Source organism: Pocillopora verrucosa, chromosome 2, assembly GCF_036669915.1.
Source record: "Pocillopora verrucosa isolate sample1 chromosome 2, ASM3666991v2, whole genome shotgun sequence".
NCBI lineage: Eukaryota > Metazoa > Cnidaria > Anthozoa > Scleractinia > Pocilloporidae > Pocillopora > Pocillopora verrucosa.
This window is the reverse complement of record NC_089313.1, coordinates 11,734,688-11,749,176: the sequence shown is the minus strand read 5'-3', so window position 1 is coordinate 11,749,176 and position 14,489 is coordinate 11,734,688. Positions and strand designations below refer to the sequence as shown.

The 14,489-nt window shown below is 38.5% G+C and overlaps 2 protein-coding genes across 3 annotated transcripts; both read right to left on the bottom strand.

Annotated features, from left to right (window-relative positions):
• Window positions 1-783: 783 nt before the first annotated feature.
• Window positions 784-8,320, bottom strand: LOC131795197 (cathepsin S). The gene is made up of 9 exons (XM_059112769.2): window positions 7,517-8,320; window positions 6,819-7,003; window positions 5,871-6,111; window positions 5,017-5,215; window positions 4,327-4,532; window positions 3,457-3,548; window positions 2,836-2,994; window positions 2,274-2,469; window positions 784-1,504 (listed from the first exon to the last, which is right to left on the bottom strand). The coding sequence occupies exons 1-9, from the start codon at window positions 7,821-7,823 to the stop codon at window positions 1,227-1,229; spliced, it is 1,863 nt and encodes a 620-aa protein (XP_058968752.2). The 5' UTR covers window positions 7,824-8,320; the 3' UTR covers window positions 784-1,226.
• A 1,335-nt stretch (window positions 8,321-9,655) lies between these two features.
• Window positions 9,656-14,005, bottom strand: LOC131795199 (transmembrane protein 65). Of its 2 annotated transcripts, XM_059112772.2 has the most exons (7): window positions 13,739-14,005; window positions 13,541-13,585; window positions 12,543-12,610; window positions 11,894-11,948; window positions 11,312-11,354; window positions 11,090-11,195; window positions 9,657-10,430 (listed from the first exon to the last, which is right to left on the bottom strand). In XM_059112772.2, the coding sequence occupies exons 1-7, from the start codon at window positions 13,965-13,967 to the stop codon at window positions 10,317-10,319; spliced, it is 660 nt and encodes a 219-aa protein (XP_058968755.2). In that variant the 5' UTR covers window positions 13,968-14,005; the 3' UTR covers window positions 9,657-10,316. The 2 variants fall into 2 exon arrangements, with proteins under 2 accessions (XP_058968756.2, XP_058968755.2); XM_059112773.2 differs by lacking the exon at window positions 13,541-13,585 and having other exon boundaries at window positions 9,656-10,430.
• Between the last annotated feature and the right edge of the window lie 484 nt (window positions 14,006-14,489).

The window sequence follows — 14,489 nt, the reverse complement described above, 5'->3', positions numbered from 1 at the left end:
AAACCAAACCTAATAAATTTCATTTTTGCCTATTTACAGTAACATGACTTTGTATAATTTATTACAATTTAATGGCACATATAACTTACTACTTACTTACATACTTACATTAATAGATAATAATACAAAAGAGTAAAAGGAAAGGCGCCATAAGGATGGTCCGCAAAAGAGATAAATCCCCATGCACGGCAGACCACCTTTAACAAAAAAAAAACAAATCCAAACTAAAATCAATCAGATCTTGCAGTCAAGTAATCCCTTACACCCCTTTTAAAACAAGAAACACTTGAAGCCTGACGGACCGATAGTGGCAGCCCATTCCACATGTGGACAATCCTATTAAAATAGCAAAACTTAAAAGTATTAGTCCTCGCGTAGTTCTTTTTTAATTTAAGTTCGTCCTTACCCCTCAACGAGTATCTTTCCGAATGCGAATAAAATTGGATATAAGAGGATATATCTATATTAATATACCCATTAAGAACTCTATAAAAAAATAGTACATCAAAAAAGAAGCGTCTGTCCTCTAGAGATAACAGGTTCAGTTGTTCTTTACGAGTGTTGTAATCATCATCAGTTTTTAGAATAAACTTGGTGGCTCTTCGCTGAATCCTTTCCAATCTGCACAGTAGTTCCTTCGATGAGTGATTCATGATTCGTCAACACAAGGTCTAAGATGTTACCAGATGATAAGGTATTAGTGGCACTGGGACGGGTGATATATGGGTTTGTTTGGGTGAGGAAATGGTCATCCAGGATTTCACAAAAAGTTTCAGTCAAATTGTCTAAACTAGTTGGTGATCCAGTAGACCAATCGACACAGGGAAAATTAAAATCGCCAGTGATAATTAAATCAGCGATTCCTGTACAAGTTAGAAAAAAACTGTAGCACAGCCTAAGGAAAAACTAACCGCACCTAAGTTATTTCTAAGAATTTCTTCGCTAATCAGAACAAACAGCCAGTAATTAGCGCTGACTCGGCAGAACCACACGGGAGGTATGATGACATCGAGACGTTTTTCGTCATCCTTGCATCCCTGAGAAGGGTCGTCAACTATTTTTCTAGAGGGAAACCGTATGCTCCAGCTTAGATCCTTCTATCCTCACAATGCCAAACTTGATTTTTAAAGGCTTGATCAATTCCTCGTATCTACCAGTTGGTTGTGGATGAAAAGTACTTTAATGCTCTGGGTCTCCACACTTTGATGTAAGACTTTCCATGTTGCTTAGAATGGAATAATGCTCAATTCCTCTTCGGAATAGAACGTTATGCTCTGTCTAGGAACCTTGTTTAGTGTTTTCAGCGGAAACTCGGCGATCGACGAATCTTTTTTGATGGCCAACAAAGGTCCATTCGTCAATCCACATCTGTCATGATTCATGGCAATCTTGATGTAACCGTCATCACCCCAGAGGTGTCCCCAAGAATTTTTAATGATCCAATACGGAACGTTGTCGTCGGCACCATAGCCCACTGTTAATACAGCATGATTCGTCTTCTTTCCTATCGAAAAAAGAGGAATATGTAAGAAAACCTTTGATGTGTTCATTACACTTCCCTTCCGACACTTAGGTTTCGAGAAATGATTATCGATTCTGAAAGAGCAGTTTGAATTAATAAGATTTTGTGACACGGGCAGCGTTGACCAAATACTGAACAGACAAGTGAATCAAAGCACTGGCAATCTCGTTCTCAGTGTTCACACTCCCCTAATACCGTGCGGGCGGGAAACAAGCACCGCAAGGGATTAGGGGAGCATGACCTCTGGGAACAAGATTGGAACATCGGTGTAACCATCGAGTGCCAATCATGCGCAAAACTGATCTGATTAGACAGATCCTTTTGACGCCAAATCTGCTCAGAATGATTCCTATAATCTTCAAGGAAATCAATTTCCTCTAAGGAAAATATCACCAGGTCCTCTAAACAGTATTTCGAGCAGCATGTGACCTTTTGAAAGATGTGACTCTGTTCAATCCTTTTCGCTTTTAAAATTAGCTTCCTGCAAAAGGAACCGAAACCGACGCGCAACGATTTTTCATGGTGTTATTCATGAGTGACCTCGCAAAATAACGTCCGGGTTTCTCAACCATTAGTTTGATAAAATTCAATTGAAATCAATTCAATTCCGCTTATCTTATTCATTTGTAAGAGATCTAATTTATATCATCATCAAATTCAAGCTGAGAAAGCAGTTGCCATAGAATCGTTGCATAAAAAACGAAAAGATCATGTCAGTTGGAAACTACAACAATTGGATTTTATAACTCACCACACTTTGGATCATCGTAAATTCCGTGGCTGTAAAACCTAAAAGTCTTTTGGTCCGAGTTCATCGAGGACACAATGGGACCATGAGTGACCAAGGCGACCTTCAGAGCGTCAGAGTTGTTTTTCTTTACTTTAGAAAACCCGCTGATGTGAGTCAAGGTACAGTTATCTGATTTACCGCAATGACAGAAGCCTTCCTGCGAGGAATGTAAAAACTAATAAGGGGATAGAACTGAGAAGACTGCACCCGATTCAAATGTTCTCCCCGATCGAATACCGCTTCTTCAGGCAATAAGGGACTAGAAGTATTGCTAAACTTAAACAGGATCCTTACCCCGCGCAAGTTTCCGCGCAGTTTGATCGGGCTCGCACATCAGTTCGCTCTTATACTCAAGGGGAGAGAGAGGAAACGGTAAGAGTAACGTGTCGTACACATGAAAACTCAATGACCCAGTCTTAATTCGAACAGGAACTCTCGATGCAGATCAAGCCTTTCCGTCTCCTTTTATCCAAACGAGAGAAACTTAAAATCAAGGTTTCGCTTATGCTGGAAGCCAACTCACCTGTGCAAGGTAAGGACCATAATCTCTCCTGGAAGCCACTCCATTACGTTTCACCCATCTTAGAGTCCTGTCCTGGAATCCTCCACGACATCCGTGATTCCCTGCGGGCCACGAGCAGTCGATCAACTGTTGGTTTGAGAGTTCGAGGAGCTCTCCAGTCTGGTTAAAGAAGAAGAGAAAGGAAACTGAAATGAAACAAAGCCCTCATATGTATATGACACAGTTTCTGCAGTTTTAACACCCGTGCGTGGTTGAAGTTGTACTGGACAATCGTTAAACGCGGCAAGTTACGTGTTGAATGTGTCAGTCGTCTGCTCAACTAATTTTGCGCTAAGCTTGTGTCGGGGTAAAATTGTTCGCTTAGTCTTTTAGCAATAAAACTGCTACCTTGTAGTTAAAGAGCGACTGAATGGATACTCTTAGCAGCCAATCAAGACAATCAAGGCAACGACAGATATTGGGAAAGGACTTGGACACCACACAATCAGCAAGTTGAGAAGGGTCAGAGCATTTCCAGATTGCTTCCAGAACTCAATTGAAAATCGTTTGATGAATTCTCATATCTACAAAGCAAAAATTGCATTTAAAAAATGGAACACCGGAAGGATCGTCATGTGCTACCTTCAAAAAATGAGCTCCTTCCACTGCTCCAAGAGCAGAAAATGTCCAGCATGATCCACACAAACCTTGACTATGAACACGAGTCACAGCACCTGATGTACAAAGAACGGAGAGAAAAGTAAGAAATATCCATATGCATTGCCTGAAGTCCCCCCCCCCCTCCCCCCCACCACTTACAGTACTAGTCTGAACATTACCTCCCCCCCTCAACCCCTTAAACAATCGAAAAAGGTAACAGATGATTAGAAATAATTTCCCCGTGGCATAGCTAAATGAATGTCAACAAGTTTGGCCTCATCAAGCTAAGTAGCCGCATAGTACACTCTTCGAGTGCATTCCATTAAACCAAACATAAGGCAATCACAAGGGCCAGTCAGAGCAAAGTTACATATCACAAAGGAGCAAAGGGAGTCCAAGAGTAAACATAAGTTTGCGGCCTCAGACAATTGACCGAGTCGCGATTGGTTTTTTAGTCTTAGCTTGCATCTGATAGTTGAGAGGGTATCGAAAGTTTTCCATACCGATTAACAGAAAGGGGAAAATCAAACCCAATGCAATCTGATGCAATCCCGTATTGACTGCGACACTAAATTGATAACTGCTCAATGTCGGAGGGAGTAGAACACGTAAAGAGATAAATCTAAAGTGAATCACTCTTTACACCCTGACATCACTATCTCTATTCTCCATACCGTTCCATATACATTTCCTAAGGAGCTCCCTAGGAGAATTTGTTCAATAATCAAGAGCTTCTTTAGTTAGTGATCATCTCCTTTCTTCCTGTGACCTTAATGTGTGATTCAGGGGTGATATTGTATGGAGAAACTAGAACCTAGTCAGTCTAAGTGGTCAAACGGTTAACTTCAGTACCGTAATCTCTCCAGTCCAGTTGATGTGGAATGAGATCTGTATGTACTACAGACTCGTTAAACGCCAACGTATTAGACTTGGATTTCTTGAGTTTCTTTTCGTGAAGTAATCCTTTGTGTAAATTCACTTCCTGTTCTGTCATGTCAGCCATGTGATTTGGAGCTAATTTGTACTTCAGGTTCTCACGATTCTTCGAGCGAATGTATCTACAAAGAAAACCCTCACCATCGTCATTACTTCGACTTTACGATTATTACTGAAAATTCTGTATCCTTCCCCTTCGCAGATGCTCTTGTATTCCCCTGCACACGGTTCTGTCCTGTTGGTTTGGTTTTCATCACGCAAAAGTTTGCATGGTAGGCGCAAACAGTGGTAAAGAGGAGGGGTAGGAAGGTACGAGAGGAACGCGCGAGAGGAGGGAACGCTTTTTCCTATGCTTCCGACATGGATAATTTGTTTAACAACCAAGAGCTTTTTTCGTCGGTTACACTTCCTTTATTCTCGCGACCTTAACCTTTTGACCCTGAGGGATCAAAAGGTTGAGGATCTATTATACTTTTTGCAGCTAATACGCAAGACATCCAAATACTTTTACAAGAAAATTTGTGATGACACACAAAGCTAGCAGCGTACAGAGTACGCCGAAAGATCTACCAACACGATTGGCATGCATAATTATAATGTAAGTACCTGAGATTGTGTTTGAAGATATGTTTTCGTCGCTCGTGTTCCGGTGCAGTTGTGTAATGCTTGCCATGTGTTGCCTTGTAGTCATCGTAAGTCTTGTCGAGCTCGTAATCTTTGTGATGTTTGAAGTGCATATATTCCGCCATAGGATTCGCTAAATAGTGCGAACGTAATTTCTTCGCTTTCTTGTCGCAGCTCGAGTCTTTCAAAAAAAAAAATGCAAATTTATTGGAGGCATGTTATGCATTCAGGACTTATAAACTAACTTTGTTTTAAAGACTAACATTGCGCATGCACTGATCTAGTGAGGCGATGAGTTGACTTTTCAGGATATGTGTGACACCTATAACTACTGCCGGATGTGAGAGTCCGCAGTCGCAGAGGGAAGAATAGGTCCGAACATTTGCCCCCGAGCGCTACTATGTTGTAATTTTGTTTCCGTTTGAGCAGGATACTGCTGCTCTCACAGTGTCAATTTCTATCCACAAACAGAGTTTTATACGAAAAGCAGCCGAGATTCATGCCTTACAAAACACCAACATAATCATTCCATTTGGTGAGGAATGTATCCCATCCCAAAGTCTTCTCCTTTCACTAAACTAGCTCTCCACTTTGTTTACAATCTTAGCGCTACCACTCACCACCCCCCCCCAAAAAAAACTGCGACTCAGTTACCAGTGATTCCCCCCATCCCACCCTACTTGAAACCTAGCACGTGTGCTTGTTCGAAGTGAACCTCAGTAACTCACTGTGTTACTTATGCGTTTTGTGATAAGCCATCGTAAATGCTTCTGTTTAGGTTAAGAAACAAGCAATTTAAAACTGCTCTACCCAATAATCTCTAAAATAACACTTACTTTTCGGCAAACTTAACAAGGATCTGTTAAAGCTCCAAGGTTCGAATGATATATAGTCCAACACGTAGTGATCGTAATGTGACGTCAGCATGTCGTCATAGCCCACCATTTCGTATCGCATAGGTCTGTGGGGTGTGTTTTTGGTTACGTAAAAGCTGTATACATTGCTTTTATTGTAACGTTTGTATTTTCTCTCGTATTTAAAACATGGCATTCCTCGATGCGTTTCCTCGGAAACAAACTGAAAAAGGAACTTATAATTAATTGTCGTGCATACCACTATATGTAACTTGTTGTCTTCTGTCTTCTCTGCCTATTCTTTTGAAAGTTTCAATAAGGTCGAGGTTTTTCATCGCATAAAAAAAATTATTGAATATTGTTGGGAATTGAAATATTCATTAATAAACTCGTCAGTGCGACCAGCTTGTTGGCAAAAGGACATTTGAAGTTTTGGCAAAATTAAGATGAAAACATTAACGTGATCAACCTTTGAAATTGTTACGAAGGGAAGTCATAAATAGGTTTAAGAATAATGTTCTACAAGAGCAAAACCGTGTAATAACATTATTAGTCTGGGATTCAACCCCTTTGACCCCCATGAAGTGATAAGCGTCCGATTTTCTCCCTAATATCACCCCTGAATCACATATCAAGGTCACGAAATTAAATTTGTTCAATGATGTACAAAGATACTCGGCGCAAGCATAAAACGATGATTCATCGCAACCCACTGTGGCACAAGAGAAAACCCTTCCACCCACCCCTCTTCCAACCCTGGGAACCCATTTCCCGTACACAGACTTCCTACACACAAGTTATTATCATCTTGGTTCAAGATTAAGCGTTGCACTCTCCTCCAACCAACACCTCTATCAAGGTGAGCTTAATAGAAATACTTGAAAGAGGTGTACAACACAGTCGACAGCAAGCTTACTTATCCGTTCGAACCTTAAACTCCGACAGATTTGTAGGTATAACGCTCTGTCCTGCACGCGGAAGCCATTTTGGAACTGGTTTGTACCAGCAGCTCATGAAGTCCTTATTGGAAGGCTTCATCTCGGAGTGCATGGGTACGATCTTAAACAAGATGCCATGCTTACCGAGGTCTCCGCGTTGAATTGTTTTGTCCATACCTAAGGTAGTAAAAAAATTGAGAAATAAACATGGAATACTAGATTTAGATATGAGTTCCTTGTGCTCACGGAACTGCGCCAACATTGGTTTGAGATAATACGAGGTCGGATATATCCAGGATTCTATCGAGACAACATAAAGTCTTCTGTTCCTTTTTTTCTAACTCTTTGTAACTAATTCATCGTTTCACCAAATCTGTTTTCTTTTCCCCCATTCATTTGTTAAGCAAATTCTCCTTGTCATCACCTCAGGAATGTATGGTGGTATGGGGAATATGCATACTGATACTAGAGTGTAAATTATAAAGGGTTGTTGATAGTGGAATAAATCTTAATAAAATACTAATACTAATAGAGAGCATCAATACTGCAGATTACCCGCAAAACAAGCAAATTTATAACCAAAATATAAACATAAGAAAGAAAAAACAAACTTAATTTTTAGGTTGTAATTGTTGGGTTTTACAATTCAACGGTTCATTGAACATTTTTCAATCATTTGCAAATACGTACCATAATAATAGTCAATTCTACTCATATTCCTGTCCCCAGCAAACCACGCCTCAAAAGGCTCCACGATATCATCGAATGGAAGAGTGAGGAGTCCTGTGGCATGATAGTGACGAGGAAAATAATCGTCATAAAGTTCATCATAGTCCCCGACGATGTCGTGCTTGACGAGAGTAAGATTGGTGTCCTGTGACATCTTGTGTACCTCCAAGAGCACTCCTACAAGTCCGGCTAAAACCATTAAAACCGATGCCACAATGAATATTCGTTTTCCCATCGCTGTGATATTGTTTTCTTTCATGTTTTTCATGGTTTCGTGTTCACGAACGTAACATCTGAAAATGTTTTGCTTTTGTACATAAACCTGTCTGCCAATTTAGCACCTAATCATTCTCCGCTCGATTCAATTCAACCGGTACACCTTCTGTCTTAAGTATTCACTTTCCAAGACAACAATACTCCTTTGAAATCTCTCAGCAACAACACTCTTCTTAGTTTTGCCTCACGAAAGCACAGCGGTTCACTTTACTCGACGACGCTTGTAATACTCCTTCCTTTCTGCCAACTGTTGGCAACAGTCATTCATCTCTCATTCTATCTCTTCATTTCATAAAAATCAACGACCATTTTCTCCTAAATTCAACCAACGTAAAAAACGAACATCGTCGATCGCGAAGAAGCAACCAGTGCCAAAGACTTCCTGAAATAAAATATTAACTACTTTCCAAAAAGCAGGAAACTCATTTGTCAAAAACACAACAGTGTCGTGTATTGTACCTGCTTGAAGTGTTATTAGTTTTATTTGACACTGTAGACACTTTTCACGTAAACTTCGCCATGTCCCGTTTAAGAAACATCTTCTGGTACCTGCAGTATTGTGAAATCTTCTCCTACAGTCAAGTCCAATAACAAGTGTTTATTCGCACGCCTCAGTAGTCCAGCCGGAACACGCCTATTTAAGATCTCGTGAACACCCACCCGCTCAACCTCTGGTTTTTGTATAGCTTAACCTTTTCGATGTAACTCAACCACCCTCTCTTGAAAAATAAGCGCTAAAATTACAAGTCAATCTGATATCTGACTGTGAATCAAAGGTAAACATCCGGGTTATAAGACCGCCCCAACCCTCCACCTCTCTCCCATAAGTGGTCTCCGTTCGGGCCCGTCTTGAAGGAAAAAATACTGAATAATACTATAATAATATAAAGCTGAAAAACTGTTTGTTCAGTTTTAACTACGCCTTCCCCTCGCCAACAATCTCGTGAGCTCTACCAGTTAAAGGCCCATCTACATGTTAACACCAGTCAAAAGGGATCGTCTTTGAAGATAAGTGAGATCAGAAGCCCACTTTTTCTCAAAGTCAAATTCAGAGACCTGTAGACATGCAGTGAAAGAATACCGTGAAAAAAACGGAGCAAGTTTCCTGTCTGTCGCTGCTACAAAACTATGGAACGATTCCCTTTTAAATTATGACTATGCTCTCAGCCGGTATTTCCTCTTTTAAATCTAAAATTAGAACTTATCCTTTTAAATCTGCTTTTAATCTTAGTAACATATTCTACTCACGTTTTAGCTTTAATAGCGGCCACACCAGAGCTATTAGAATAACTTGCCAATAAATAACTAAATGGATATTAATTTAATTGACTACTATGCCAATGGAGCTTTTCAGGGCCAGTAGAAAGACATCATGAGCAAAATATTATAATTAAACTCAAAGCTATTTCTAGAGTTAGCGTAGCCAGAGAGTTCAAACTCAAGGCAACTAAGAACAGATCCAGGGAGTAGCATGGCAGAGATTTTGACCCAGGACCAACAGATTGCATGTCCAGTGTCCTATACACTCAACCACAACACTACCTCATGTTTTCAAATTGATTTGCCTAACTTTGATGCACCCATTAGGAAAAAGAGGAATCAAACCCATGGCCTTTAAATAAGTACTCTTCATCCTCTATCACATGACCCTACAACGTCCAGTTATTTCTGGTCAAAGGTGACATTTGTGGAGACATCTGACTATCTGGTAAGAAGTAGCCTGCTGTATTCACTGTGTTCTTTCATAAAATCCACTGAAATGAATAGCAATCTACATGACCATGTACAAATGTAACCACATTTCCATTTGTTTGGATCAAAAATGAAAAAACCAACCAACACAGTGTATGGTAATTTATTAATTAAATTTTCACATTTTCCGGTAAAATAATTTAAATATATATGTTAACTTTATGTAGCTTTGAGCAAGAAACCCAACTATAAATTATATTGCTCAACAGATAAATTCACAGACCTCTGAGTGATGAAAAAGTTCTAAACAACAATAAAACCTCAGTATCCCTAAGAAATGCGACTGGCCATTACCCAAAATGTGAGAGAGGTAATTAGCAACTAATGTTTGCAAAAATACAATATTTTCATAAACTGTCCAAAATAATGTGAAGAGTTCTGTGCGAGAGTAAAACTCATATTTTCTACAACCTGACAATTTGCAAGGCTGTGAATGGCTAATTTTTTAAAAGAATTTCTGATTGTGAATTGAGGATTCACAATGGCAAGTCTACCATGTATATCTACAGTGATAAAAGGAAACCCATTTGAAACTAATGACAATTATGCATTTTTCATTGCCTCTGTAGCAGGTGCTTGGCAAGAAGACAAACAACATGTGTGAGAGATCATCATGAAAAAGGCCCATGAAAAGTGCCAACAGCATTCATACTACATCAAACCAGGCATCTTTAAGCCAGGTTAACTTTGTCATTAAGCAATTTTTATAATTACACTGGTATTTTTAACTACTTCATTGTTTAATTTCATTGTGTGTTGACTTTTCTTCATGGTCTTCTTTGCTGTTGTAAAAGAGTAATGGAAACATCCCTACAAAACATCCTACAACAATACCCAAGGCTCTTCCCTGAGAAAGAAAAGAACTCAATAAGAGAATGAGGAGAGAGAAATATTCCAATGCTTCACAGTTATATCACAGTCTGCATTAATTACTTCCTTTGGAAAGCAAACAGCTACCAATCCACAACAAAAAATCACTTAACACAGTTCAACTTTTTAATTATCACTAATGACAGATTACCCTTTCTATCTTCCTTTCTTAATTTATTTTTTTTTTTTATAGTCTGCAATTAAACCTTCTCTACCAATCTTTCCATAAGTTTTTTTCTATCTATCTGTTTAACTGTCTGTTAAACTGTTGGCTATCATCTGTCCGTCAGTCTGTGTCTGTCTGTCAGTCCATCTATCACTCTTTCTGAACATCATGATTGTGATTACCAGCCCATCTGTCTGTCTGGCAGTCTTTCTTTCTGTCAGTCCATCTTATCCCGACTATCATTTTGGCTGTCAGCTCATCTGTTTGTCTTTCTGTATGTCTGTCTGTCTTTCTGTCAGTCCATCTGTCTGTCTTTCTGTCTGTCTTACACCCTCTTTCACTGATGAACAGCTGATGTCTGTCAGTCTGTCTCCTAATCTGTTTTTCTAACAGAAATAGTGGAAAGGTAACACCTAAAACAAGGTTTCCAGCATTTGTTTCTTTCCCAATAAATTTTATGCAACCCTTACCAAGTTTGTTACAAATCTTGTCCTTGGCATCTCTGTTTGTTTTGAACTAAGGTTAGGGCTCTCAAAGCCAAGTCTGTTTGTTGCTGCCTCAACATAGTGAGCTAAACTGTATCAAGTATACCAAATAGAGAGTCATAACTGAATACAATGAGAAAGAACAAACTCAGCGAATCAAAACAAAATTGAAAATAAATTTTTTTTTCCCAAATTAAATGCAATTACCCTATTCCAGAGACATCAGACACAATATTACCAAGGGCTGCAGCTGAAATTCAAAATCAAAATTTGGATATTTCTCATTACCAACAGCCCACACATTATCCCTTTAACTCCCATGAGTGACCAAGACAGAATTTCTCCTTACAATATCAATACAGTATCAACCAGATAAGTGATGAGAATGAAGAAAAATATCAATTTGGGGATTATTGGTTGATCCAATTCCAAATTCTCTAAGATAAGCTCATATAAATTGTATGGCAGACAGTAAGGAGAATTACTAATGAAATCTTGGGAGTTAAAGGGTTATACTTGTTACAAGATAACCACTAACAAAGTCAAAAAGAAAATAAGGAATGAAACACTATCGTGCACTAGTAAAGAGGGCTAGGCACTTCTACTACTGGGTATACTTAAACTCAAACAGAACAACTTGCTTTTGCCATGAAAAGCACTGGCTCCTCACTAGACTTCACATTGCTCATTTCTATTTGGTAAAATTTTGCTGAGATATGCATGTACACATTTAAACATCTTTATTTTATTCAGCAACATATAAAACAAAATTACAAGTTCAAATCAAACCTGCCATTGTTGAAATCCCTAGGGTCAGTCCAATTGTTACATCTATGTATTCTCCCTTAAAAAAAGATAAAAGATGGTAACATTATTAGGTAATTGTGAGAAACAGCTGCCTCTCTTGTTAGAAAGGAAATTTTTGCAACTCCCCATACATAACAATCCATATATATTTCAGCCCAAGATCTCACATCCATAAGGGCCAAAATGTGTTATGTCCCATTAAAAGCAGACAAACACAATAGTGGACACAAACTTAAAGTCCTGATTTTTCATTCCCAAAATCATTGTAAAGCAACCGTGTCAGTAAGAACTTCTATTAGATGGATGCAAACACTGTAGTTGAGTCCATTAGTGACATTAACAAAGGTCCTCAGAGTCTCCTCTTGATGCAAGCTCCATTATCTTTGGTTCTTTTGAGAGGGTAGCAAAGGATTTAATATACGAGATGTGTGTTTACTGTGCCAAGGTGAGATTAGCAGTTTTTCCTTTTTAAATTTGTGACGTAGAACTAATAAAGGAAAATGTGACCCATGAATTTTTCTAAAATTTGTTGGTGAAATGGGATCAGAGACCCCTCTTGTAATCCCCCAAAAAATAAAAAGCAGACCATGAGAGCATTTATTATGTCTCATATCTGGTGCATTGTACTCACAGCAATTATCATAATGGCATTATCCAAGAACCCAAATCCAATAAATGGAATGGCATTATGAAATGCAACTGAAACAAAAAAATTATACCAATGAGTAAAGAGAATAACAAGAAACTTGTTTTTGCTTAAGACAGACACTCATTGATGGGGGAAAATTTCCCATCAGCAACCATCATCAGTAACTACAATTAGAAAGGAAAGTTACGTGTCGACCAAAATATTCAAAATTTTCCTGCAAACACTGATACATGTTACCATGTTGTAATTCATACTATACAAAAATAAAACATAGACCATACAACTTTCACAAAAATTGACTTTTTCATACTTTGTGTAATTAACCCTTTAACTCCCAAGATCTGATCTTTAGTTACGAGAATTTGCAGTCAGATCAAGATAGCAACTTCTACCAGATAAGTTTGAGTATTCTCATTACATTTTTGCTGCCGCAAGAAGGATTTCTTTGTATTCTTCAGTTTACAATGTACTCCCTCCTCTGGTCCCCTCCCAATTTTTTTTTTTTTTTTTGACAATTTAATATCAATTTGCTTTTACAAACTGGAGACAAAGGTTGCTAAAATGGACAACCATCATCCAATCATCCATAGCAAAAAAAAAATCTCAAAAGTACAACAACTCCTCAAAATCCATTTGTAAACCATCAAAGTAAAATATATAAATTAGCCTTAATCTGTGAAGTTTGGGGAACTGCATAGGAGACCAGGAGATTTCTTATGTGTGTATGAGGCACCAATAACAATTCAAAGAGTTGGCATAATCTTCTCTTACAATGACATAGCAAACTCTGTCCCAATAGCCACAGCGGTACAGTTACCCCCTTCATTTTTGTGGTACTTGTCCCTTTTGGTACACCATACCTCATTCATGCACGCATAATTTATGCACGAGTTGATACAATTTTTTGTTTATCCAGGGTTGTTTATGTGAGCATGGAAACCAACCGTTTTGGACATTATCTACAGATGACGTTACATTACCTAATCTTAATTGTTTAACTGAGGGAGGATTTGAGTTTTCCTTTCCTATTGAATAAAAGGAAGACAAAAAAAAGAGAATAATTATGGACATATTGATACACACGCATAACCCACGAACAACGTTGTGCAAAGCAAAGAAATGATCCATGGAATAATATATCATATTTTTCGGGTCAGTATACGCTCATTTCAGACTACCTGTGTCTTCATCAGCTTGATCATGTATTCTTAGAGCTTCACGAAGAAGTAGGCGTTCTTCCTCGTGCAAACTAGCCACAAAAACATCCGCGCTTTGAGGTGTCGTAAACACGCTTATACCACCGCCTTTCCCCCTGTATATACACCGTCGTGGTACAATCGACGATTGCCGCTTAAAACAATGTAAAACACAATAAATATTCACTATTCTAAGCCGACTACGATACATAGTGTTGATTTTCAAAAAATATTTTCATATGTTAACTACTTTTTCGCAACAGTTACTTGATGTAAAACACTTGTAATGTCAAGTTTATTTAACAGTGGTCCTCATAACCAATGAACTTTCCAGATTTAACTGAATGTGACTTAAATAAATATACAAGCTCTACATTTGTAGCCAACTGTACAGTATAAATAAATAATGCGGGCTTCGGAACGGGAGAAATTAGGGCTTACGTACAGAGATTGTAACCTAGGCAATGTTCACGAAGTAGTCTTCCTTCTTGTCCTGAATAATTTGGTATATTTTTGCTTTTTCCATTTTGTCTTTTGCATCCCAGTTTATGAGAGAGGGAAATAGTGGGTGAGCAAAGTTAACTGCTTTGACCTAAAAACTATTTACCTCTTCCACCTCCCCTTAACAAGAAAGTATGTTATTTTTTCTTGGTCAGGCAGAAAAACTTTCGTTTTTCAAAACAAGATCCCAAAAATGTGGTGTCTAAGAAAAAAGTTATCTGTTCTCCTCAGC